The sequence below is a fragment of the Heliangelus exortis genome, chromosome 4 (genome assembly GCF_036169615.1).
Source record: "Heliangelus exortis chromosome 4, bHelExo1.hap1, whole genome shotgun sequence".
Taxonomy (NCBI): Eukaryota; Metazoa; Chordata; class Aves; order Apodiformes; family Trochilidae; genus Heliangelus; species Heliangelus exortis.
This window is the reverse complement of record NC_092425.1, coordinates 38137961-38162059: the sequence shown is the minus strand read 5'-3', so window position 1 is coordinate 38162059 and position 24099 is coordinate 38137961. Positions and strand designations below refer to the sequence as shown.

The following is a 24099-nucleotide window of genomic DNA, read 5'->3' as shown; positions in this document are numbered from 1 at the left end:
CCAAGTGAAGATACCCATCCCAAAGATAAAAACAACAAAAAAAAGCTTATTGTGTGCCAGCTTACTCTTTATCAGCCAGAAACAACTCTTAAGTACATCGTTAATTCAGGCCATCGGGGAACAGATCTGCTTTAAAGAAAATTAACTACATCAGTCAAAGTCAAATAGAAAAAAAACCCTAATAATTTTTTTGGCATAAAATGCATCCACCAAGCTCCAGGGTCTTGCAGAAAAGCTAAGTGAGAAGAAGACCCTTTTGGGTGGTAAAGGGATAGATGTGTGTGGACACACAGACCTGTACACATTTCTTGTGATAAAATTATGTCCCAGCTGAGGGAAAAGCAACTGCCTGAACTTATCTGACAGACTGTAAATTATGAGAGGTTTCTTTTCAGTTTTATATCTTGATTCCATGCTATAAAACTTAAATAGTTTTATCATTGAAAAGAAAGGTCATTTTAACCAAGACGAAAGAAAGCTTCTCCATGTTTTATGTATTTTCAACTTTATTTGCAATTCATTCTTAATCTCTGTCGGTTTCCATTAAAGTGGAAATTGCAAAACCCTTTACCCTGATGGAAACTTGAAGTTAATATGCTCTAAGCCTTTCATGACTCCTCTTTTTAATGTATTTTATTTGTATTAACATTTATGTAAAAACATTTCAGGGGGACAGATCATTAGGAGTGATTCTGGCATAGTCTGTCTTAGGCTAGCCAGAGCTTCTTGAGAAATAAATTTAAATCAAGGTTACTATTTAAAATGCAAAAAGGCTCATGGCAGACAGCTACCATGGAGCTGCTATTGTAAAATAACACCAAGTTTGTCACCACCACAGATTATATCAGCAGATACTTGAATGAGAAGCCTGAGCAAAACTCTAAATACTACAGTAAGGCAAAGTCATATCCACTGATTGTGGAGTTTCACAGGGGTTATCTACATCATCTTTTTTTTTTTTTTAAGTAACATGCATGCTTTGGCATAACCTACCCCCACCTTGGGCTGGGTTTGCACTGCAGGTGAACCCCCAGACTGTGTCACCTGTGGATGTCACCCTGTGCTGCCTGGGTGCTCCTTGCCCAAAGAAGCCCTTCTGGTGCAGTGTCTGGGCAACCCAGCTGGTAGCCCCAGGGCACAGTGCAGCCCACACAGCTTAGGGACCACCCAAATTTACATTTTCTGCCTATGTGGGCTGAGGTCAGTATGATGCACGTGGGTCAGATGGCTCCATCTCTGCAGTTTGCTGCACGGTGGCATCTTCATGCAGGGAAAATGATCCAGACTGGGGGCTTCCTAGGGTGACTCTAACACCCTGTGATTCAGGGTTAGGTGGGACTTGTTGGTAAGATGAGATCAAGGCAAACTGAAGTAAAAATGAAGTTAAATTGGCTGCTAAACACTCTGTGACCTTCAGGCCATCCAGGAATGTTCATGCATGTCTTTTGGAGACTTCACAGAGATCACCTTGAAGCATCACACACATGCAGAACAAAATCAAAGTAAAGCAAATCCTTACTGGCCAAAGGTCAGACTTTCCTACTGAAGAATGGCAAGTTGACTGACAGCTACAGCTTCTTCCTGCTGTTCCCCAGAGGAACCCAAGTAAACAAACACTTCCCAGACAGAATGGATTTTTTTAAGAAGTCAAATAATTGTTGCAAGAACGTAAGTGAGAAAATATCTTCAAGGCCAGATATAAACACAGCTCACATAATTTCAACAGAGCTATGCCCAACTACATGAGGCCCAAAATTTCTTCTTAATGATAAGCAGGAGTATGGGTGATGCTCTGTTAAAAGTCAGCAGTGAATGAGTTATCAGACACCAGACCTCATTTGCACTGTACTGGAAACACTTCAGGAATTGTGCTGATTTCATCCATTTTAATCTCCCATGGAAGAACTGATTTGAAACATGAAACAGCAGGGCACAATTACTGGAGAAGAGCAGAGTCTGAAAAATCAACTTGAAATAACCTGTTTTTACATCAGCAGAGCAATGTAATCCCTGATATTACTGATGTTGTTTTACTGATGAAGAAACAGAAGCATGTAGATATTTCTGATTGAGGAATAGAAATCAGATCTCTGAAAATGAAACTCTGTGCCCTCTTTTCTTTTTATTATTTCTTTCTCTCTGGGGTTGTTATTTAAAGGTTTGATTTAATCAGGAAGAAGCCTAAAAAAACCTCATGCTGTTACCCAAAAGCAGACGTTACATAAATTTCATTCTATTTTTTTTTTATCTTCCTGGCTCCCATCTCCTGCATCTGACATTAACCATAACATTCACACATGTGACTCAGCTGAGCCAAAATCTCCTTTTTCTACTCCAGTATAAATATAGAAGTAATACTGTTGAAGTAATAGCTTTGAGGTAGACTCCCTCCATGAGAACAGGACTTTTCTCAGAACAGCCACACTCAGGGAAGGATGCTGATTTCAGGGCCAAATTTTTATCTCCTGTACTGACAAATTAAAGCACCAGTGTGGAGGAGACCACCAGGGTTGACACGAGATGCTGGCAGTCCCAGGGGCTGGGGACGTGGGTGGCATTTTGAAATGCACTTGAAGCTTCAAAGCTCCTGTGCCATTTTTAAAACGCCTCAGGCTTTCAGATGTTGAAGCTCCACTCCTTCTCAGTAAGGATGAAGCTTTTAAATGCATTTATAGTTTGTGCCAACACGACACAGCCTCCTAAGAGCCACATCTCAGTGAGATTCATCTTCACAGCCACAACCTCTCTCTTCAGTTTGACTCTTTCTTTTCAGGTTGAGCCTCTTTCTTTGGTGCTCCTGGGGGTCAGAAGATGGAAGCCTTGCAGCTAAACCTGAGCAGTGGATAGTGCAGCCCTCTATGCACAGTCCTGCAGGAGAACCAGCAGGATTTGCATGGCTACAAGTTGCTTGGGCATTGACCCATCTCAGATGTGCACATCCTGAGTATGTGTGGTGCTCAGCACTGCTCCTCCAGATTGTCCTGAAACCAGGACCATCTTCAGAAACTCTAGGGTACAGCAGCTTATCCTGCTCCAGTTGCTATGCCACAGGTTTTATGGTTCATTCAGCTGGACTTAAGTATCCAGTCCCCCCTAAGATGTATTTTCCGGATGTGAAAGTCAAACAAAAAAAATGGAAACTTGTAGGAACATTTATAAATTCAGCCCATAGGACTTAGCACCAGAACTGTGCAGTTGTCTCTTGAAGGTTCTCAACTTGAGAGCTGTAGTGGTTTTTTCAGGATTGGTATTACCTGAGCTCTGTTCTGCTGCTCCTGGGAGCACAGCTTGGCTGGCACAGAGCCCTTCAGAGATTCCTTTTGTGCCACAACATATAAACTCCCAGTAATAAAGTTCAGAGTGGTTTAGGATAATTAAATTCATAGTATGGGGCTTTTACAATGCCTTCCATCTTCTGAATGTCATATAAATAAAAACTAATTGGTCCTCCACAGTCTTGTCAGACCTGCATACTTACTAAAATCTTGAAGTTAGAAAATTTATCTTTATCCCACCTTTGCAGATTCCAGTGTGTTAGGGAGGGGTTACAATACAACCTGGACTGAAGCATCACAGTGTTCAGCAGGCCACTTCTAGCCGGGGATTTGCCCATGTGGACCAAATTTCCACTTCTCTTGGAAAAGCCAATGGCTTGCTGTGTTGCACAGCAGTGCAGAGCAATCCTTTGTACACTTCAAAATATTGCTAACTTAACTATGGATGTCTAGAGTGTGAAAAAATTGACTCCTGTCAAGCCCTGGACAGATGTCCCCTTCCATGTCCAGCAGAAATGGAAAAAAGAAGTTGCCACTCAGCTGAACATGGCTGCTCCCTGCTCTTCTGGCAGAGAAGGTTATGGGAGATTTCCCTAGCTTGCTTCAGGGGAAATCAACCAGCTTAGTCCTGTACAAGCATTTAAATTGCTCCTTTGGTCTTTGCCTAGTCTGCTGTAGAATGCAGTCCCTGGCTGGATTCCTACTTATCCACAGGGTTTCCAGAAAGGCACGTTGCCTGGGTGATATAATTTGATGAATTTCCAGAGGAAAACAATGTGCTATGGGGAGGAATGTCCCTTTCAGGGTCTGGAAGCTTTCTCCTCTCCATTATTATCTTTCTAAAGGGTGAGCACTGTTCTTTGTCTTACAATATGTTGCTACCAAGGGCACAACTGGGTGAAAGAGAATCCATCTTCAGAGATATTTCTGATTTAATAAAGAACATTTACCTTGAGGGGATGAGAACTAAGCCATTCCTGGGGACTGGAACATACTCAGCCAGAAAGCCAGCAAAGTTCCCAAAGTTATTCTTGCTGTGTTTATCCTGAGCTCACTTTTTGGCTGGTCCCCATCACTCATCCCTGTGCTGTCATGATGGGAGCTCTTCATGGACTTCTGCTCCCAAAGCCCAGGTATGAACACAAGTGAGAACAAGACACAAAGCAGACAAAGTCTATGACTTCTGTTCTTGTTTGTCCTCATCTGCCTTGCAATCTGACATTTTCTTTTTGTGCCCTTTTTTTTTTGGCTCTTTCCATGCCATCCAAAAATGGTTTTCCCCAGGCTGTTCTCCACTTCTCTTCCACCATCACAAGGTTGGTAATGGAGAAGGCTCTAAGATGGGAGATGGAAATTCTCCTAGTAAGGGCTGGGGAGGAAGAGGAGGACACCTGCCTGAACTGAAAGTCACTCCATGGGACATGGGCACTGCTCTAGGCATCTTTTTATCTTTAAGTATGCTACATACTTCCACCTGCTAAACTCCAGTTCAGATTCATAGCTGACCCTGAAAACTGCAGCTCACCCCTGAAGACAGCTTGTGATTTATGCCTCCTATCTATTTTTTTTTTAATTTATTTTTAAATTTTTTTTAAGAAAACCTTTTAAAGAAGCATGCACCTGAGTTGTAGAGACACTTGTATCCTGAGTCTCCCAGGTCAAATTCTGGCCATTTTTTCTCTACGTTGTAAGCAAACCTATTATTGTCTCCATGTTCATTGCTAACTGTAAGCAACTGGCCTGGCTTCTTGGCTCTCTGTCAAGATAAAGTCTGTCAGGTTTCATTTATCTGTGTGTTCTGGATACAGCTGGCAGTGAAACTGCTTTGCCTGCCAGTCCTCATGTTAAAATTCCCCCCAGCTGAGTCAGACTATCTCACTGATACACACACTGATCAGATTCTAGGGCATCTTTAAGAGTAATAAATAAACCCTTCCAAAAAATGAGGATAGCTAGAACTAGAAAAGAGAGGCCATGTTACAAGTCAGACACAGAGAAATAAAATTACTCCCACTCCTTTGATATTTTGAATATCAAACACATTTAACTTCTGGTCTTTATTATTGTGTTTTCCATGAAGGCTGGAGATGTGACTGAAGAATCTGACTGCAATGTGGTGATGAAGGAGACTGCTCAACCATGACTGAGCACAAACGTGAGGGAATAAGACCATTAAATGTCAGCATTTCTAATGAGACCTTTAAAGATTGTTCTCTCAGAATTATTTAGCTGATGTTCCAACTGGCTGACTGAGCCCTTTGGGTATCATCAGCCATTCTGGGGCTGGGAATCAAAAGTTTAGACTGCTAAAAAAAAGTGTCAGGTCACTCTCTCCTTCTTACACAAGGGAAGTAAAGACAATGGAAAACCATGAGGAGATTGCTGGATTGTGTAACTAACTCAGGGTGTGTGGTGGCACCTGGCTGGGGTTTTGACTCCTTAGGATGAGGCATGATCCTAAAGGTGGAGCTCAGAAAGTCTCCAGAACACAAAACAAGCTGGGAGGTGCTTAAACCCATGACCAACTGGAGGTGAATGATCAGTGTAAAGTATCAGAGAGCATAAAGAGCATAAAAACCATGCCACTGTTTCTGAGGCTTTGTAAAAAAGGTGGTGCTGGGAAACTGAATGGAAGGTTTGGACTCTGGGGACACAACTGATTTTTGTGGATCATATTTTGAGGGGGGAAAGACAGGTGTAGCTAGTGAGGTTTCAAGCTTATCACTGAAGGTCTCTCTCTCTCTTCCTCTCATCATGACTTCCTACCTCCTTCTCCAACTTGTTTCTGCTCCCACAGCTCTCCTGGATGGGAAAGCTGGGGAAGGGCTGTACATTTCACAGTGAGGATGCAAGGCAGAGATGGGAGGTTGCACAGGGCTTTGCTGCTGCTGAGGATTTACAGACTGTCTTGTTCTGCACCATTGCCAGTGCTGCAGACAGATAAGGCCCAGGAGCATCCCTGCTTCATGTCTGAATCTTCTTTTGCACAATGAAGTTCAAACACTTCTCCTTTTCAAACCATCGTGCATATGTGTTGGAGTTAAGTCAAAGCTGGCAAAGAAAGGCAAAAGTAAAAGCACAGCCAGGGTAACTTGTGACTAAGAATTACTGGCTTTTCATGCAGCTTTTATTTATGACAGATTCATGGGAAGTCTTCTAGGATCGTTTCAAAACAAGAGCAATTAGGAATTAGAATTAGAATTAAGGAATTAGAATTAGACAAAGACAAGAAATTAGACAAAAACAAGAGCAATTAGGAATTAGAATTAGAATTAGGAATTAGAATTAGAATTAGAATTAGAATTAGAATTAGAATTAGAATTAAGATCTGCAACGCTGGACAAGGGAGGAAGATTGGATCATACACCAGGAGGTCTCAAAACTTGATTCCTAAGCTTAAAAAAAATCTTATGACATAGTCTGAGTATATTAGTTATTAAATAAGATTTCCTAAGGGTATCTTCTCAAGGTAGATCATAGAATCCTGGAACAGTCTGAGCTGGAAGGGACATTTAAATGTCTCATCCAACTCCCCCTGCACTGACCAAGGACATCTTCAACGGGATCAGGTTGTTCAGAGCCCTTTCCAGCCTGACCTTGAATGCTTCCTACCAGCTCCCTGAGCAAACTGTGCCAATATTTAACCACCCTGATTGCCTGATTTTCATGGCCCTCCTCTGGAGTTGCTCCAACAGCTCCATGTCCTCCCTGTGACTGAGTATTCCAGAACTGGACACAGAACTCCAGGTGGGGCCTCATGAGAGCAGAGTAGAGGGAGAGAATCATCTCTGCTGACCTGCTGGCCATCTTCTTTTGATGCTTCTTTTAATTCTTTAGATCTGTCATCTTAACAGACTGAAACAAAGTATAAGGTCCCAGAATAAATTTTTTAATATTTTCCCAATCTTGTATGAATCAGGTGGTCATTTGGATTTATGTCCAATGGCAGTGATGAGGCTGCTTGTGCAAATTAAAGTGATGGAACAAATGAATCTGCCACCCTCACTTAGATATCACTGCAGATTAGAACAGATCAGCATGTCCAGAGTCTTCCAGTAAATGTCTTGGCATGACTCTTGCTCTACCCAGTGGATTTGGAATCTCCTGAAATTCAATTTTCTAAACTTGGGATAACATTATTCTAATCCTCTGTTCATATCTTTCTCATTATTATTTTTGGTGATGATTTTGATGAAGATAACTGTTATTATAGATGTTAATTAATAATGTTATAACAACATTACTATAGGTGTTGTTATAGATGATGCTCCACCACTCCTTAAGACCTCCAATTCCTAACTCAAAGTTCTACTTATTTCTCCCTGTGCCTTCTCCTTCCCACACTGGTTCTCCAACAGCATCTGGTTCAGCCCCAGACATCTGAGGCACATCCCCATCTCAACAACCTCAACAATCCCCTCACCTTCCCCAAATGGCTTTTTTCCCAGCAGAAACACATCCCAAAATAATGAATTTCCTGTAGGCACATGAGAAGAACAATGAGGAGGTCTGGGAGCTGGAGACAGCTTCACCCATCAAGAAGTTCCTGGCCCAGCAGTGACAGGAGCAGCTGTGTGGAGGTTCTTACCCTGATTTGTAAAAAATCATGGACAGAGGCAAAATCAGCAGTTGTTGAGATTACTTTTGCTTGGTTTACATGCAGCAGAGGGTGGGAGAACTTATCCTCCTGATTCAGACTTTCATCTAGCAAAGGGCAGGTTTATGTCTAGTCCTTGATCCTTAGGTCATGTCTGGCTCTTATCCACCCACTCCATGTAAAATATAAATCTAGTCCTGGGCATGAACTCCCTCCAAGCTGCTCCCTATGGTGCCTGAAGTTGTTCATCTCTGCAGAGAGCTTTGTTTGAAGTCACTGTTCCAAGACCTATGAACATCCATGAGCTTTATTTAGGTGCTCTCAGCACAACACCAGAGCAAATGTCACTGTGAAGTTTGTGCTTGTACCTAATGATTACCCTGGAGTTCTCATCTGCTGCTCTGCTCTGATGTTAAAGCACTCACATGCTAATCCCCTCCTGGAGGCTGTTGTGCCTGACTCTCCTGCAAGGCTTCATCATCTGACAGCAAAATTAATAGTTTGGTTTCTGTCAATTTGATGCTTAATGTGAAAAGCAGAACATACATCACCAAAAAGGATTTGGGAGCCTTGCTTGTTTCTCTGAAGCTACAAGAAACTCGTGCTTTTTTCCCTGCAGTGCCATTGATACCAAGACAAATAGAAAATGAGCTGCAAATAAATGTGATGGTTTGGGGTTTTTAATCTGTCAATGCCAATCAGTATCACCAAGAAGTTAATGGGAACTATTCTAGATTAATTTACTTTGCAACATCTTTAACTCTGAGTTTGAGAATGAGCCTAGAGTTTCACTGTAAAAAAAGAGGTACTTTTTTTTTTTTTACACAGATATTTATCTGAATCCTCCCCCTCTATTTCTTCTTTTTCTCCCCACAGAAACCAGTGGACTCTGATTTCCTTGAATACCATAAAGTAGCTCTGCAGGAATGGATAACTCCAACCAAAAGCCTCACATGAGTCTGAGAACCCAGCAAGGGAACTAAAAAAAATACTGCTTGACTGGCACAATCCCATTTGACCCATGACTCCCTCTCTGCTAATGCAACATTAATTTCAGACACCTTTGTGCATCAGGTACTGCAACTCCTCAGCATGTTGCTCTTTGTACAGTGGTTTTTCTTTATTCCCCCAGCAGATAGGAGAACAGAGAAATCCAGTTTACATTCAATTGTTTGTGAAAACACATAAATACTATCTATAAAATTTTAATAAGTAATAAATAAATTTAATAATAAAATTTCCTTGCAGTCCAAGCCAGGCTTTAGGAAACCCAACCTGGTAGCATCTCTTCTCCATCCCTTCTCTGCAAGGAGCTCCCTGGTTCCCCCTGACTGCTTGGCAGGGTGAAGGAGTTACTTCTGCTGTGGTCACCAAATTTCCAACCAGGCACTGAAGCTGTAGCTCTTTAACAAATCTTTGCTGCAGTTATTCAGGTTCATTTCCAACCATAATGGGAAAATTTCAAAATGAAATTTAGGTGTAAACTGTGTCCAGCCTGTTCCTATGGGGACATCCTCCTAGCACCCAGAGAACTCCCTCCAGGAAGAGGGATTTTCTCCATAAAGCTGATAAATGCTCCAAAGGCAAACTGAAATTTGCAAGCAAATGACTTTGCATTGAAAAATACAGACTCTTTTTTTTTAACCTGTCAAAATTTTGTCCAAAAAAAGCTGGAATTCACCAGTTATACTATGTCATTCTATAAGCTGCTTAGAATACATACAGTAACATATATAGAGACCAGAAAAACATCCAGCCTGACAGACTTTCCTCCATGCTTCCTACATGGATTCTGGTAATGCAGATCCCTGGATGTGTACCTGTGCACCACAGGGTCACACTTACTGCATGCTCACAGTCATCTCCATGTGACTGGAGTGCCCCGAGATGCATAAATAGTCTCATTCTTATTTATTTTTTCCAGATCCAAGCATGTTTGTGTTGCTTTACATTACAAGTTTTGCCATCTACACAAGTGAACAACCTCTCCAAAGCCAGTTCAAAGGAGAAAATTACTCCACCAGATACATCTGTAGCATCCCTGGTTTGCCAGGTCCTGCAGGTCCTCCCGGAGCCAATGGATCCCCTGGACCCCATGGACGCATTGGACTTCCAGGAAGAGATGGAAGAGATGGCAGGAAGGGAGAAAAAGGTGAAAAAGGGAGTGCAGGTATTGAATATTTGTGTAACTTAACACAGTAGTACAACAAAATAAGACATTTCCTATATATATATATATATATATATATATATATATATATATATATAATGAATGTGTGTGTATGTACAACAAAATAAGAGTTTTCCTATATATATACATATATCTATATCTATATACATATAGATATATATATAATGTGTGTGTATGTGCCTGTTTGATTTTCAGTGTGATGCATGTATATACAGAGAGAATGAAAATATGAAGATGCATATTTTAGACATGTCTAATATGCACCTACTGAAATGGATGTAATTAAATGTAAACGCACAGACTTCCTGCATATAGATGCAAAGAAATTTATAGTTTGGGAAAAATGAAGTTTGTGTGGTGTCAAATAGTCTTGTTTGTGCCACGAGCCAGGAGTAAGACTGGCAGAGATTTAGGCTCACACTAAAAATGCTCAAAAGAGGAGATATTTGGTGGAAAAGGATTATTATATAGGCAGCTTGGCCCATAGTTCCATCAGCAATGGAGTGATGACCTATAAATTCTTCACTGATTACCTATAAATTCTTCAATGTTTAATCAAGATATACAAAGAAAAGGAGGAATATAATAATAATAATAATTAAAAAAAGAGCCCTGAGCTGCAGAGCCCAGTCCTCTGTTCTAACTTGACATTCCTCTCACAAACTTACTAAAAGGTTTTGGAAGTATTTTTTGAGTGTTTTGAAATTCTGACCGTGTTTTTCTCGTTTGTTCAGGCACACACAGTAGCCCACACAATCATTTTCTGAGGTGATATGTGCAAGGATTAACTAACTTAACATGTTTTTGAAGGTCTGAGAGGAAAGACTGGGGCAGTAGGACCAGCTGGAGAGAAAGGAGACCAAGGTCAGTCTGGTAAAAAAGGACCTGGAGGACTGACTGGTGCCAAAGGTGAAATAGGTCCAGCTGGACCACCTGGACCTAAGGGAGATAAAGGAGACCGAGGAGAACCAGGAGCACCAGGGGTCTGTAAATGTGGACAGATCGTGCTGAAATCTGCCTTCTCTGTTGGCATCACCACCAGCTACCCGGAGGAAAGACTGCCCATCGTGTTCAACAAAGTACTCTTCAACGAGGGGGAGCATTACAACCCTTCCACGGGGAAGTTCATTTGTGCCATCCCAGGGATTTATTATTTTTCTTACGACATCACCTTAGCAAACAAACACCTTGCAATTGGGCTGGTTCACAACGGGAAGTACCGGATAAAGACCTTTGATGCCAACACGGGCAACCACGACGTGGCTTCGGGCTCCACAGTGATCTACCTTCAGCCAGAGGATGAAGTGTGGCTTGAGATCTTCTACACCGACCAAAATGGTCTCTTTTCTGACCCAACGTGGGCAGACAGTTTGTTTTCTGGTTTCCTTTTGTATGTTGATACAGATTACCTTGATGCTTTATCAGATGAAGGTGAGCTCTGAAGCAGGTGACATCAAATGACATTCGAACTGGACACCCTGGCATGGGATTTTATCCAGCTGGGTGAGGGACACAAGGCTGGAAAACACATAAATAATGTGGGAGTTTCTTTTTGCTTGAAGAGGAACCAAACCTGAGCTCATGAGAATCTAACCTGGATTTTTTTTATGAACAGGAGGGTTATCAAAAGCAACCGTGATTAACAAAAGACTGCATCACTCCAGGACTGCCTCCTCTTGAAAGTTATGTTTATAAAACTATTTAAACAAATTTAAGATACTGTACATTGGATTTTATATAAAATACATTAAGTTGCTATGTAGAATGGATATTTTGTATATGACACTAAAGTAAAATGGAACAATTTATGGCAGTATCATCTTTGGTCATTCTAAGGCAGGAAATACATTAAAAACAGATAAAATATTGATCCTAAAAAAGGAGAGGAATAAAATGAGAATGTCTGCTTAGGGGTGCAGCTGAACAGGTCACAAGGACACTGCTATCTGATATTTACACCACTGAATCATATTCCTAATTAACTAATAATTACATGAAGATTTGTACTGAAGACTACCAAATGACAGCCATAAAAGAACAGAATAAAGGTATTACTCACATAAAATAATTTAAAACTGGGAAATCTGAAAACTCACAGTCAGACAATCAGTATTCAATATATTTCCAGTGTAACTCCAAGTGGGTTTGCTATTCTTTCAATAATATTCAGTATCTTTAGGAGAAACGTGGAAGAAAATACAAACTTTTTGCTGAAGAAAACTGTGGATGCCAAAAAACCTGATAGAACAGTAACCCATAAAAAGAATAAATTATATGCAACAAACTAGATCACATTATTAAAGCAGACTTCTATCCCAAAATGGCCAAATGCAATGAAATAAATGTATGTCATAGGATGAAAGACTGCATTTAGGAAATAGTGAACATTTGAAAAGATACACAGGAATTAGTGGATAATCAGCTTAATATGAGTCATCAGAACAGGCTGTAGCTACAGCCCTTTGGATATATAATAAATGGAATTACAAGTATGAATAAAGAGTAGTTACTTACGTTCAAAAACTTACTCAAAAATTGCAAAAAAAAGTTCACTGTTCTACCCATTCATGTTCCACATGTAACAAGTTCAGTTTCTTTTTCTTGTCAATGTGCTTAAGAGGTGATTTGATCAAAGCCTGCAAGTAACCATCTGGGGATAAAATTTCTTGGCACTTCCTTCTACCAGATAGGAGCACAGCAAGCTCCATAGGGGATAAAATAGAATTCCCATGGAACGAGGAACCCATTTTACCAGTGGCAGTAGTCAAGCATTGTAAAAAGTGCCTAGGAACACCAGGAGCTTTCCAGCACTCAACACCCCTCAGTCAAGACTGGCAATCTTTAATCAGGTGTCCTCCCTTTCAAAAAAAATTAAATTCTTAACTTGTTCATCCCAGATGCTGTTTTTAGCAGTTATTTGGATAGTCCCAAATGCTAAAGGTCCGTGTTGCACAACAGATCCCACTTTACAAACAACCTGGAGGGAAAGTTCTTGGGGTTTTTTTTTTTCTGTGTAGTTAATTAAGAAAAATTAAAACCAAATAAAACCACACAAAAATATCACTCAGGCTGCAAGATGAGTGTAACAGTTATGTATGGAACATCCCCCAATGCACCTGTACCTCTGCCCTCCCTTCCCCTTGCATTAACACACACCTTTGCATCCTTGATTGCTGAGAACAGTTTCCAAGTCCTGTTCACAAATCAAACTGCCAGAGCCTGAACAACCCTTATTTTATTTGACAGTGAGAGATGTGCAGTAGAAGGCAAAACTGGATTATTTTTCTAACTAGACATCTAATTTATTACGGTTACACAAGGGCTGCTTCCTGTGAAAAATGCAGAGGAGAAGACTTGGAGATTCAGTTTATCACTGTGCTGTAAAATCACTTTATACAGCTGCAAATTAAGCAAAATGTGAGTGCAAAATGCAGCCCAGTCATCATTTACAACAAGGATTGATGCCAGTGCTTCACAGCCACCCGTGCCTACAGGAGGCACAAGGAATATCAGCACTGCTCACTGCAGTCTGCAAAAAACTTCCATGGGACAGGCCAGGCAACCACGTCAGGTCTGTGAGATCCAGGAAACATAATTCAACAAATGTAGGATTGGATTTATAGTATATATTATGCAAAAGAAGCAACTAATAGATTTATTTAATTACATGAGTTTTGTAAAGATAAATATGGGATTAGGTTCGTGGCATTTCCATCGATAGAAAGTTTATGATAGGAATAACAGATTTTTATTTGAAAGATTTCATACCAAGTTGGAAATTGTTCTCTAAAGTGAAAGCTCAGAAAAGAGTATGACCAATTTTTTTCAGGCTTTATAAAAACATTTGGTAGTTGCAATAAATTTTGATGCAAAACATATTTCACCATTAAATAGAGAAAGAGATGGGGCTTCACAGTGTAATGTTCCTGGCAAAATAAACGGATTCCATGTAATAATCTTGTAAAAAACAATGAAATGGAAAAGAGGTATTTTAACCTGTGTTGAAAATTACTTCATGGGAATAGCCAAACCAAGAGTTATTGTTTCCCTTTACTTAATAAATACTTAGATTTATGTTTGCACAGTCATAGAAAAGTCATTTCAGCTTCCCTCAGTTTTCCCACTTGGATCCTGTAGTTATTTGAACAGCTTGAAATTTTGGCACAAACTGATAAAAATTAGGAATTTTGTTGAATTATTCTGATAGGTTTTGACAAGAAGAATCTTTTTTCCTGCATATATGGACAATATACTTATACAAGTAGCATGAGTCCCTGCCCTCACTCAGGATCTAGAGACATTATTCTGAAGTCAATCATTGTTATTATTATGATTTTACTTGAAAATGGATCTACTATGATGACATGATATTTCATTAGGGGTATTCTTCTGTCTAAAATTGAATTTATATGGAGAATAACTTGTCTTGAAATCTTCCCACTATTGGCAACAGTAGGTGGGGAAGTCTGGTTTGCTTTCAGGATGTTGGGGGATATAACAGAGAGCAAAATCTCTTTGGGATTAAATTTGAAACCAAGAAAAAATTTCTACACATACAAATTTAGGCAACCAGACCAAGTTAGTCAAGTAGACTTTGTCTACAGTCAGCAGAGAGAAATGAGTATTACCAAAAGAAACTTTTAGGAGAAAGAATGTTTGCTGCAGCACCAACTGATCAACTTTCTGATGCTGGAAGAACTCATACAAACCTGAGACCACCAGGAAACCTTCCAACAATATTAAGAAAATCAGTGTTCCTGAGATTTTAAGTGTATATGCACATATATATATTTATTTGGGATATGTTTATGTAAATATTCATATGTAAAAATAAAGTTACTTGAAAAAAAAAAAAAAAAAAGATCCCACAATCTTTTACTCATTCAGACTTTTATGAAAACATTATCTACAGTCTTCAAATCTTTTTACTCCTCCCCAACACCACTGAAGTGTTTTTGTGACAGGTAAAAATAAAAATCTGACAAGCAGCTTATTTTATTCACTATCAAGCAGGTTTCATTAGTTGGTACAGTTTCTTTAATACCTTATTTTTGTTTATCTTCCACAGGTCACCCACTAAGCTCACTTTATATTTCTTCACTATGACAGTTCCTGATTCTCTTTTAAGTAATAGGTTTAATTTGTCCACTGACAGGCAATTCATAACCAGGATAATATGCTGAAGTTGCACTAAGTAGCTTGATTAGTAGAAAGTTGAGTTTTTTGTGGAGATGTGGCTTAAATTATGTATGTATTTCAGTAGGTGATGAATCCCATCCAAAAACATCTTTTTATTAATTGATTAATTACCAGGAGAAAAATAGAGCTGAGAAAGCAATATTATACAATCTTTCTCAATGACTAATACATTGCTTCTAAGATGCAATTTATTCCTTTAAATGTAAAAATTTAGATTGCAGCTCACAGAGCATATAGAAGTTATATTAATTTTCATGTAACTACTTAAGCAAACACTGCAAACTGAGTTTATGTCAGTATTTCTGGATTTCAGAGGCACGATTCATTTTCCTGCTGCTATGAAGAAAAGTTCAAGAACTTTGAGATTTGTAAGACTCCAAGAACTCAAGAAATTCTCTGTTGCTGACACATAGTTTTGTCCTAAGTGCATTCATCAGCCCTATTAATGAAAGTTACTACCCAAAGCAAAAGAAAAAATAATTATACATATTATATATGTATTTAATAGTAAATACCTACAAAAAAAACAATGTGTCTTGGGTTATTTGGCTTATAGCCCTGAGTTTTGAGTATAATTATTTTGGTATGATCCAGCAGCTACCTGCTGGATAAGATGTGAGGAGATTTTTCCTCTATGCAGACTGTTCCTCCAGAAGCAATTATTCGTGTGAAATTTATCTTACCTGACTTTAATCTCTAGAGGATCAAAGATCATTGCCTAGGCTAAATTATTTGTTAGCCTTCCTGTCACCAGTGGAAGCAAAGAGGTGTGGCAAAGCTCTGTTTGGATGCTGCTATATTAGATGCCTACCTTAAGAAATGAAGAATTTGGAGATACTTTTCTCTTCAGATTGCCTGTATCTAGGTGAATAAATTGCCTTTAACTTTGAGATGGCAAAAGTTAACTGTAGGACATCTTCTCTTAGAGAACAATCTGCTAACTGGAAAAATTGCTATAAATTAATATGGTAATTTATATGCCTCCCAGTTGGTCAGATGTGGACTAATGAGGACACAGAAGTACCCTTGTGATGATTGAAGTAACTTCTTGTCAGACTTTCATAAAGTATTGCTCAGGTTGCTCCCAGGCCTCCAAATTCAACACTCTTATGTACATTTAAATATTGATGGCTTTAAGGATATTTCATTCTGGGAGTAGAAAACCTCACTGTATCACAGAGTGCTTCTACTTATACAAAAAAAAAAAAAATTAATTTGTTTCTTTTCAACTACAAAGCACCTGTCAAAATCCTGAAGGCAATACGAAACATACATTGTTTGTGGTAAAATAATCTCTGTGAAAGAATAGCTCTGCTTATATTGTGTTAACAAAGCAACAAAAAATACTGAGTTCTTGAAAAACTTAAACTACCATTCTCAGACGGCTCTAAAGAGAATTTTTAGCAAGAAGTTTCTAGAAATGAGGGAAATGTATGAAGGAAATGTACCAGCAGTCCCTTTTATCTCTCTGCTTTCCAAGTTTTATCCCTGCGCTTGGAAGACTATAGAAAGGATTTAAAATTTTTGAGTTGGAAAACAATCATCAAGCACCTTAAAACTTGTGAGGTCCATATGGCAATCTGAACTTCACATTATCCTCCAAGCCTGAGAATAAACACCATCTTCCATTGTCTAGTGTTAATTTTAAAACTGCTTCAGCACTGAACTTGGTGTCTAAGACCCTGTGTGTCACTACAAGCTGCTGTGTACCCTGCCTGTGCTAAAAGCCATCCTTGACTATCATTGACAAAGCAATTTTTTATGATTAAGTGTGACAGTGTCACTTCTCAGAAAGTAGAGCTACTCACATTTAGTGCTTTGGGAGCACTAAATCTGCTGTCCAGTGTAATCAATGAAATCGGGATTGACTTTGTTTTTATAGTGCTGACTGAGATAAACAAGTTGCTCCCCACCCCAGGGAACACATGTGGCTTGAATTCTGAGTGTCTCCTGTGAGTAAAATCATTGTACTAACGTGTGCTTTTAAGCAGCTTTCATCCTGTTAAGCAAAGGTTCCCCACTGCTCCTTTAGGACATGGTAACCATGTTCCTTACCTAATGCTGTTCCTATTTGTCCATCATTTAAACTGCTCCTACAACTGGTTCTGAGCCTGGAGTAAACCCTGGGGACACAGACACATCAGCAAAACAAGATGTTGAACCTCAGCCCCTGCCAAAATTTTGTAGGAAGGTCCAACCACTGCATCATTCCCACAGTTCCACATACAGGGAGACTTAGCAGGTAGTAGACACTGTTCACTGTACATGTTAACACAAAAAACCTGCCTCCTGATTACTTACCTTTCCCATTCCTGAAAGTTGGTGTCATGTCAGGTGTTTTCTAGCTGTGATTGCTCCTCTTTTAGCAATTGAAAATGCCTATTCCCAATCTTGTTATCTATTACACTTGTTTATTTCTTGTAGTAATCTGCTTTTTACAACACTACTCAGAAATAGGAAACAGCTTAGCAATCTCTTTTCATGTGATTCCAGCTCCTAAAACTTTGCAGTAAGAGAACTCCAGGTGCTACAGGGACTGTTAATATAAGACAACTATAAATAGGTCTAATCATAACTATGTTTTATATCAGCAGTATTGTTTATTCTGGTCATACTAAAGATACTAATACACATTAACACAAGGAATTTCTTTGTTAACAATCCAGGGCAGCAGAAAAGACACCTCTCCAGATTTAAGAAGAATACTGTAAAATGCTTTGTACCTACAAAACTAGGAATTGTCTATATGACAATTCACATTTCTAAAAAATATCTGACAAAAATGTTATTTCTTGCTATCCCTATTATGTACATTAACTGGTTGTGAGCATCTAACAAGTAGATAATTTATCCTATCCAGGGTTATTGTATTTCTCTTCAAGAAGGCTTTAGAAAAACTTTAATGAAATCTTCATATGCTTCTTTTTTCCTGCTACAGAAATATTAAAGCATATTAAAAATTTTATAAAGTTTGTCTTATTTCTTGCTTTGGCTTCAGGATTCACCTCCCTCAGATTCAAAGCATTTACTGATATATTTTCTAATCCTGCTGTGGCAAAAAGCTTGGCTTTGCAAATGACAGCTGCTGAGAGATTATACCTTTTTTTTAAACTCTGCTACTTTTCCCACTGTCTTTTCCCAAAATGACAAGCTAAGAAGTTTGCTAAGGCTCATGCTGACTTGTAAAGGTAATCTGTAAAAAACAATGATACAGCTAAATAAAAAACCATGATAAAACATGATAAAAAACAATTGATACAGCTTCAGTTAATACAATGAGTACTTTAATGCACTAGAAAATAGAGACAGCACTTGGAACATGACAGGCTACTAACCATCCATTTCAAGGACTTATCCCTACATGACTGATGCCAGGGATTTTTTTCAGAGTGAAACTGATTTTAAAAAAATTTTATTTGCTAGAATGCTGGCATATAGCATGAATGTTGGCTTAACAATATTTAACAGTCAACAGATCGAGCCAGGCTCTCCAGCAAAGGATTGATATTCAGGAATTGCTGCTCTGACTCAAACACAATTCAAGAAGTCTGTGCCTCTCCTCTAGACATAGAAGAACACAGAAAATGAATCAGGTAATTTAGAAAAGCTAGGTACTTAAAAGTTAGGAGGATTGACTGTCTTGATTGTATTTCAATCTGAAATAACCAATCTTGATCCTGAAAAAGTATTTTTTTTTTCCAAAAGTTACAGTTACTGCAGTAACTGGAAGCACACTGCTGTCTGCTGGAGCTGCAACCACTCCACCCTCCTCATGCCTTACTCATGACTTTCTCTTTTACTGTAAAAGAAATTGTTTTCAAAAAGAAGTCTCCCGGAACTGTTTTGGTCGTTTAAGGAGGAGAATCTTGAGTCTTCCGCTTTAAAAAAAGCAAAGCTGAGGGTTTGTTGCTAGGGGGAGTGCTCTGCTTGGCTCTTGCCTGCACACCAGCAGCTGCTGAATAAGAAAACACAGGTAGGAAACGAACATTTTCCAACATTTTCCTTCAGATCTGTTTCAGTATCACTGCATCCTGAGTGTTTTCATGGAAGAGCCAATTCAGTGAATCCAAAATCCTCTAAATTGTATTTCAGTTGCTTTCTGATGTAATTATTTTTTCATAAGACGAGCGAGAGCAGCTTCACTGTGTTTCTGTTGCCAGTTTTAAGTGCTTTGGAAACAGTCTCCACGCAAAGAGAGAGCTTTATAGTTCTTGCATCCAGTTGTTTATTACATTTTAAAGTGCCTGCTATAGTACTTAACTTCAAGAAATGCTAGAAGGTTGTTCAAAAAAGAGACCTTCTGCTATGTTGCCAATGCTCTCTATTTACATGTGCCTTTAGCAAAGACTTTAAATCTGATACATAAAGCTTGATATGAAAAAGGTTTATGTGCCAAGCAATAAAAATGCTGCCACTTCTTGGAATGCCATATTTTTTGTGCTGTGAAGGGGGTTATTACACGAACCTTGCCTGCAGCAAGGAAAAGTGGACATTTTCAGCTCCATCACCCCTTAGCCCTGGTGTGAGATACTGAGGGTCCTGGTGCTGAGGCAAATGCCCAGGTGGTTTGGGAGATGGTCACATTAGTGTAAAAAAAACACTTATTTAGGGCAAATTCAGCTAGTTGAGATTTAAAAATCCTGAAAATCCTTGGGGCTAATAGCTGGTAAGGGCTGAGCCTTGGGCAGGACATAACCATGTTACTCCTTGGCTTCTTCTAATTTTTTAATAGGTGTTTCCTAAGGATAAAGAGGAATATAAAGGTCACTCTTCATATTTTAGCATTTTTTGAGGCAAGTATGCACTATCCTCTAAATATCCAGCACAAAGAAATCTTGAGGAAACAAAAAGTGACCTGTACAGGCCTCAGCTGGTCCTCTTCCTAGAGAATATTTATCCAGGTGCAGAAAAAGGTCAATTATTTTACTCCTGTGCATTATTTCATGGGGATTTTGAAATCCAGAATATATTATGCACGGGTGCAGCTACATTGGCACAAGCTTTGTGCAGGAAACAAGTGCACCTGAGGTCACCTTCCCACTAAAGTAAAGCAGGACAGGAACCTGGAACCTGCAGTAATAAACAATGAACTGAGTTGTAAGGCCACAGATGAAAAATATTCCTAAATGCTTGTAGTCAAAGAAAGCAACTTTCTAGCTTAAGCAAAGCTGAAGTGATTTGGTGGGTTCCAGGTTTGGTAAAACTGAAACCCCAGCCAAGAGCAATGCTGGAAGTGAAGGAAAAAAGGGATTGCACATCTCTGTGATCTGAGTCTTGCAGTTGACTTTATGGACTGGAAGTGGATTGTTTTATTAAAAAAAAAAAAAAAAAAGTTACAGTGTGAACACAGTGTGAACAGGCTCGCATTAGTCACTATTATATGGAATTGTTAAATAAATTGATGCATGTGTTTTTGAACCATTCCATTCTGAAAAAAACACTTTTTAAAGTACTAAGGCTTTAAGTGAGTGTTCAGGGTTACAATAGAATGCAACTCATTAATGTTATGTACATATTGTATTTCTCATGAATAACTCCTATGTTATTTGTGACAGTGAGGTCTCTGCCACCCACCAGATGAATCGTGGAGAAGAATCCCAGATGATAACCACAGAGGTTTGTATCCAGTTGGTTCAAAAATGGTGCATGAGCATTTTCCACTGAGGGCAATAGGAATCTTTTATAGAAGTGCCTGCAAAAAGTGTTATCAGTAAATCAGGAGTGTTGTGAAAGCTGTGTTAACCCTGGCTCAGCCAGTACCATCCTACTTCATGCAGGTTTGCTTAACATTTCTATCCAAATACACTGCAACCATGGATACCATGTTATGTGGAACAGGCACATTTGATGTGTATTTTTTTCATTCTGTTTCATATTGATCCAACAATCAGTTGATTAAATTATCTTCACAGCACTGGTTAAGTGTAGTCTTCAGTAAGCTGCAAAAATAAGAAATTACTCCGTTTTCCTCATCAGTAGAGGTACTTTGAAAGTGATCACATTTAAACTGTGATCGGTGCCATCAACAAAATGCCAGAATGGGAAAAAAAAAACCCAAAAAACAAACAAAACAAAACTTTTGTGGTATACAAACTGCAAAGATGCAGCAGGATGCTTTAGAGCTGCCTGTGGACTTTAATCTTGCAAAGAAAACAGCCGTGTGTGCTAGATTCAGTTTTTATTAAGACTGCAGCCTGCCAACAGCTTCGGTGGAACAAACTTCTCAGGAGAAAACTGTTAAAAAAAACGGGTATTTTGATCAACCAGAGATGACTTCTGTGGGCGCAGGGACAGGGACAGGGACAGGGCCAGCCTCCACCCCACAGCGCGGCTCTCTTTCTTTCTCTCTTTGCCAAAGGAGGAGCTCCTGGATGAGGATGCTGCCCAGGTGGAAAGGCTGAGGAGGACGCTAAGAGCTCGGAGACAAAGCAGAAAGAAACCGGTGAACGCTCTGCCCATCTCCCACCTCACGGCCCCTCATGGCCGCGCTGCCGTAGGCCGCATGCGCAGCGGCCGCGGGGGGGCAGCGCGCAGGCGCTCCCCTCAGGGCCGGGGTCTCACTGGCTGCGGTTTCCATTCCCCTTCCCCCTCCTCCTCTTGCTCCTTCTCCTCATTTCCTCTCACTCATACGCCATCCCTTTCCCTGTCTTCCCCTCGGCAGCTCCCGGAGGCTCTGAGTCCCACCCAGCCGCGGGCTGAAGAGAGAAACGGCGGCAGCATGGCGGCAGCCCCGCCCGGCGCTGCCCCCCCGGCCCTGCGCGGTGAGTGCTTAAGGGCGGGAAGGGAGGAAAGGAAAGGGCGGCCCTGGCGAGGGGGTCCGGGCTCTTCAGTGGTGTCGGTGGGAGGGGGAACGGGCAATGTCGCTTGTGTTAAGGGCTTGCACTCTGGGCACGCCTGCAGCTGATGAGGCAGAGGTGCCGCGGGATGCATGGGGAAGGGGAGGAGCGTTGGGCTGGTTGCCCTGGGAGAGCGTCCCTCAGCCCCGCTTCTCGTTCCCGGGATTGGCGATGTCTGCCGTGTCCCGGGTCGTCTCGGGGCGTTGTGCATGCAGCTTCCGAAAGCTGTGCCCCTCCTGGGGTTTAAACGGGAGGAGATAGTGGAATATTGGTACATAAAACATACATAAAACAACGTTTTCCAGAGGTGTTAGTGTTGACATGGCGGCCTCTGCACATGTGTGAGATTCCTGTGTTGCACTTGGTGGGTTATTCCTGTTTATGGTGGTGTATGGAATTACTGATTAGTTATTATGGAACTAATAATGTGTGTGAAGTGCTCATGAAGTAGGAGAGAACCATGGAATCAGCCTTGTTGGAAAGGACCTTTGAGATCACCAAATCCAACCCTTGATCCACCTCCCCCGTGGTTCCCAGCCCATGGCACTCAGTGCCACATTCAGTCTCTTCTTAAAAACCTCCAGGGATGGGGAATCCACCCCCTCCCTGGGCAGCCCATTCCAATGCCTGATCACCCTCTCTGGAAAGAATTTCTTCCTAATATCCAACCCAACCTTCCCCTGGCAGAACTTAAGCCCATGGCCTCTTGACTGATTGATGGAGAAGAGCCCAACCCCCCCCTGGCTCCAACCTCCTTTCAGGGAGTTGTAGAGAGTGATGAGGTCTCCCCTGAGCCTCCTCTTCTCCAGCCTCAACACCCCCAGCTCCCTCAGCCCTTCCTCACAGGACTTGTGCTGGATCCCTTCACAGCCTCCTTGCCCTTCTCTGGACCTGCTCCATCACCCCAATATCATTCCTGAACTGGGGGCCCAGAACTGGACACAGGACTCAACATACTCAAGAGCACAGGAGGTGGATGGTAGTGGGAAGGTGTTGGAAGTGAATGTGTAGTGTGAAGCCAGGAAAGAATGGAGGTCTTTTGGTACTGGAAAACTGATCCTTGGTTTCTTCATTAGGTTCTGCAATATTCCAGTTAAAGGACACCCTGAATGTTGAGAACTGTACTGCATGGTTTTATGGGTTTACCTAGATAGCATGTATAAAAGAGCTAATAAAGAACAGAGTATTACATACTCAAACCCAGATCCAGTCAAATATAGACACCCTTCACGCAGTATTTCATCAATATCAAAGTTTTAGAAGTAAAATATATGTATTGACCTTAAACTCATTTTAGCAGAATATGGTATATTACAGACATCTACAATTTAGGGCTGTTTCCAGCTCTTTCAAGTTCTGTGTGCTTTGCTTTTGAATGTTTATAGTTTTGGTTTTTTTTTTGGGCTCTCACTGTGCCAACTTCAGCTAGAAAATGACAGATGGATTCCAAAGAGTTTTCAGAATCAATTGCATGGGGAAATAAAGAGCCACCTTCTAGGGATGATTGTTTTCTTTTACAGAAGCTCATTTTCCAAGAATAAACAGAATAGCAGAGCACTACTCTGAGAATAATACTAGCCATTAGTTCCTTTATGTGATAAATGTATTTAATATATATTATTTAAAATATTTAATATAGTTAATACAGTGGGGCTAAGTGTTTAGCCACATAACTGATTCTTGTTGCTTCTTTTGAAATCCCTGTTTTTTTAATGATCAAGTGAAAAGGACTGCATGTGCTATTCTGAACAGGCTGTATGGTTGGTTAACTTAATTGCAGTATAGGTTATCCATCTGATTTTTTTTTTTTTAAATTACATCTAAATTTAGAGAAAGACTGTACCTTGAGCTGAAGTCTCCATGCATCTATGCAAATCTTTTATTTTTCCTTCTAGAATCTAGTCTCACAGATCTGTCAATCATGAGATATTTCTGTCTTCTATATGTTGAGCTGTTGAATATACTGACACTGATGTGCTATTGTGCTGCCCTGCCATAATC

At 40.2% G+C, this 24099-nt stretch overlaps 2 protein-coding genes and 1 long non-coding RNA gene across 7 annotated transcripts in view; 2 read left to right on the top strand and 1 right to left on the bottom strand.

The window, feature by feature from the left end:
• Nucleotides 1-11876, top strand: part of C1QTNF7 (C1q and TNF related 7) — a 48013-nt gene extending 36137 nt beyond the window's left edge. The window contains exons 3-5 of one of the 4 annotated variants that reach the window (XM_071743926.1): nt 8749-8946; nt 9797-10042; nt 10874-11876. In XM_071743926.1, coding sequence (XP_071600027.1) covers nt 9805-10042; nt 10874-11505 — 870 coding nt within the window. In that variant the 5' untranslated portion in view covers nt 8749-8946; nt 9797-9804 and the 3' untranslated portion in view covers nt 11506-11876. Of the gene's footprint in view, nt 1-8748; nt 8947-9614; nt 9668-9796; nt 10043-10873 lie in introns of those variants that run through there. The other 3 variants (XM_071743928.1, XM_071743924.1, XM_071743927.1) reach the window with 3 other exon arrangements.
• Nucleotides 11877-19146: 7270 nt separating this feature from the next.
• CC2D2A (coiled-coil and C2 domain containing 2A) overlaps nt 19147-24099 on the top strand; it is a 52154-nt gene continuing 47201 nt past the window's right edge. The window contains exons 1-4 of one of the 2 annotated variants that reach the window (XR_011725852.1): nt 19147-19235; nt 20818-20878; nt 21621-21704; nt 21924-22023. Coding sequence is in view for 1 of the 2 variants with exons in the window: in XM_071743921.1 (XP_071600022.1) it covers nt 20840-20878; nt 21621-21704; nt 21924-22023 (223 nt within the window). In the remaining variant the exon portion in view is untranslated. The remainder of the gene's footprint in view (nt 19236-20817; nt 20879-21620; nt 21705-21923; nt 22024-24099) is intronic. The other variant, XM_071743921.1, reaches the window with a different exon arrangement.
• LOC139796157 (uncharacterized) lies at nt 20871-21955 on the bottom strand. The gene is made up of 2 exons (XR_011725853.1): nt 21824-21955; nt 20871-21671 (listed from the first exon to the last, which is right to left on the bottom strand). It is a non-coding gene; the product is annotated as an uncharacterized lncRNA (long non-coding RNA).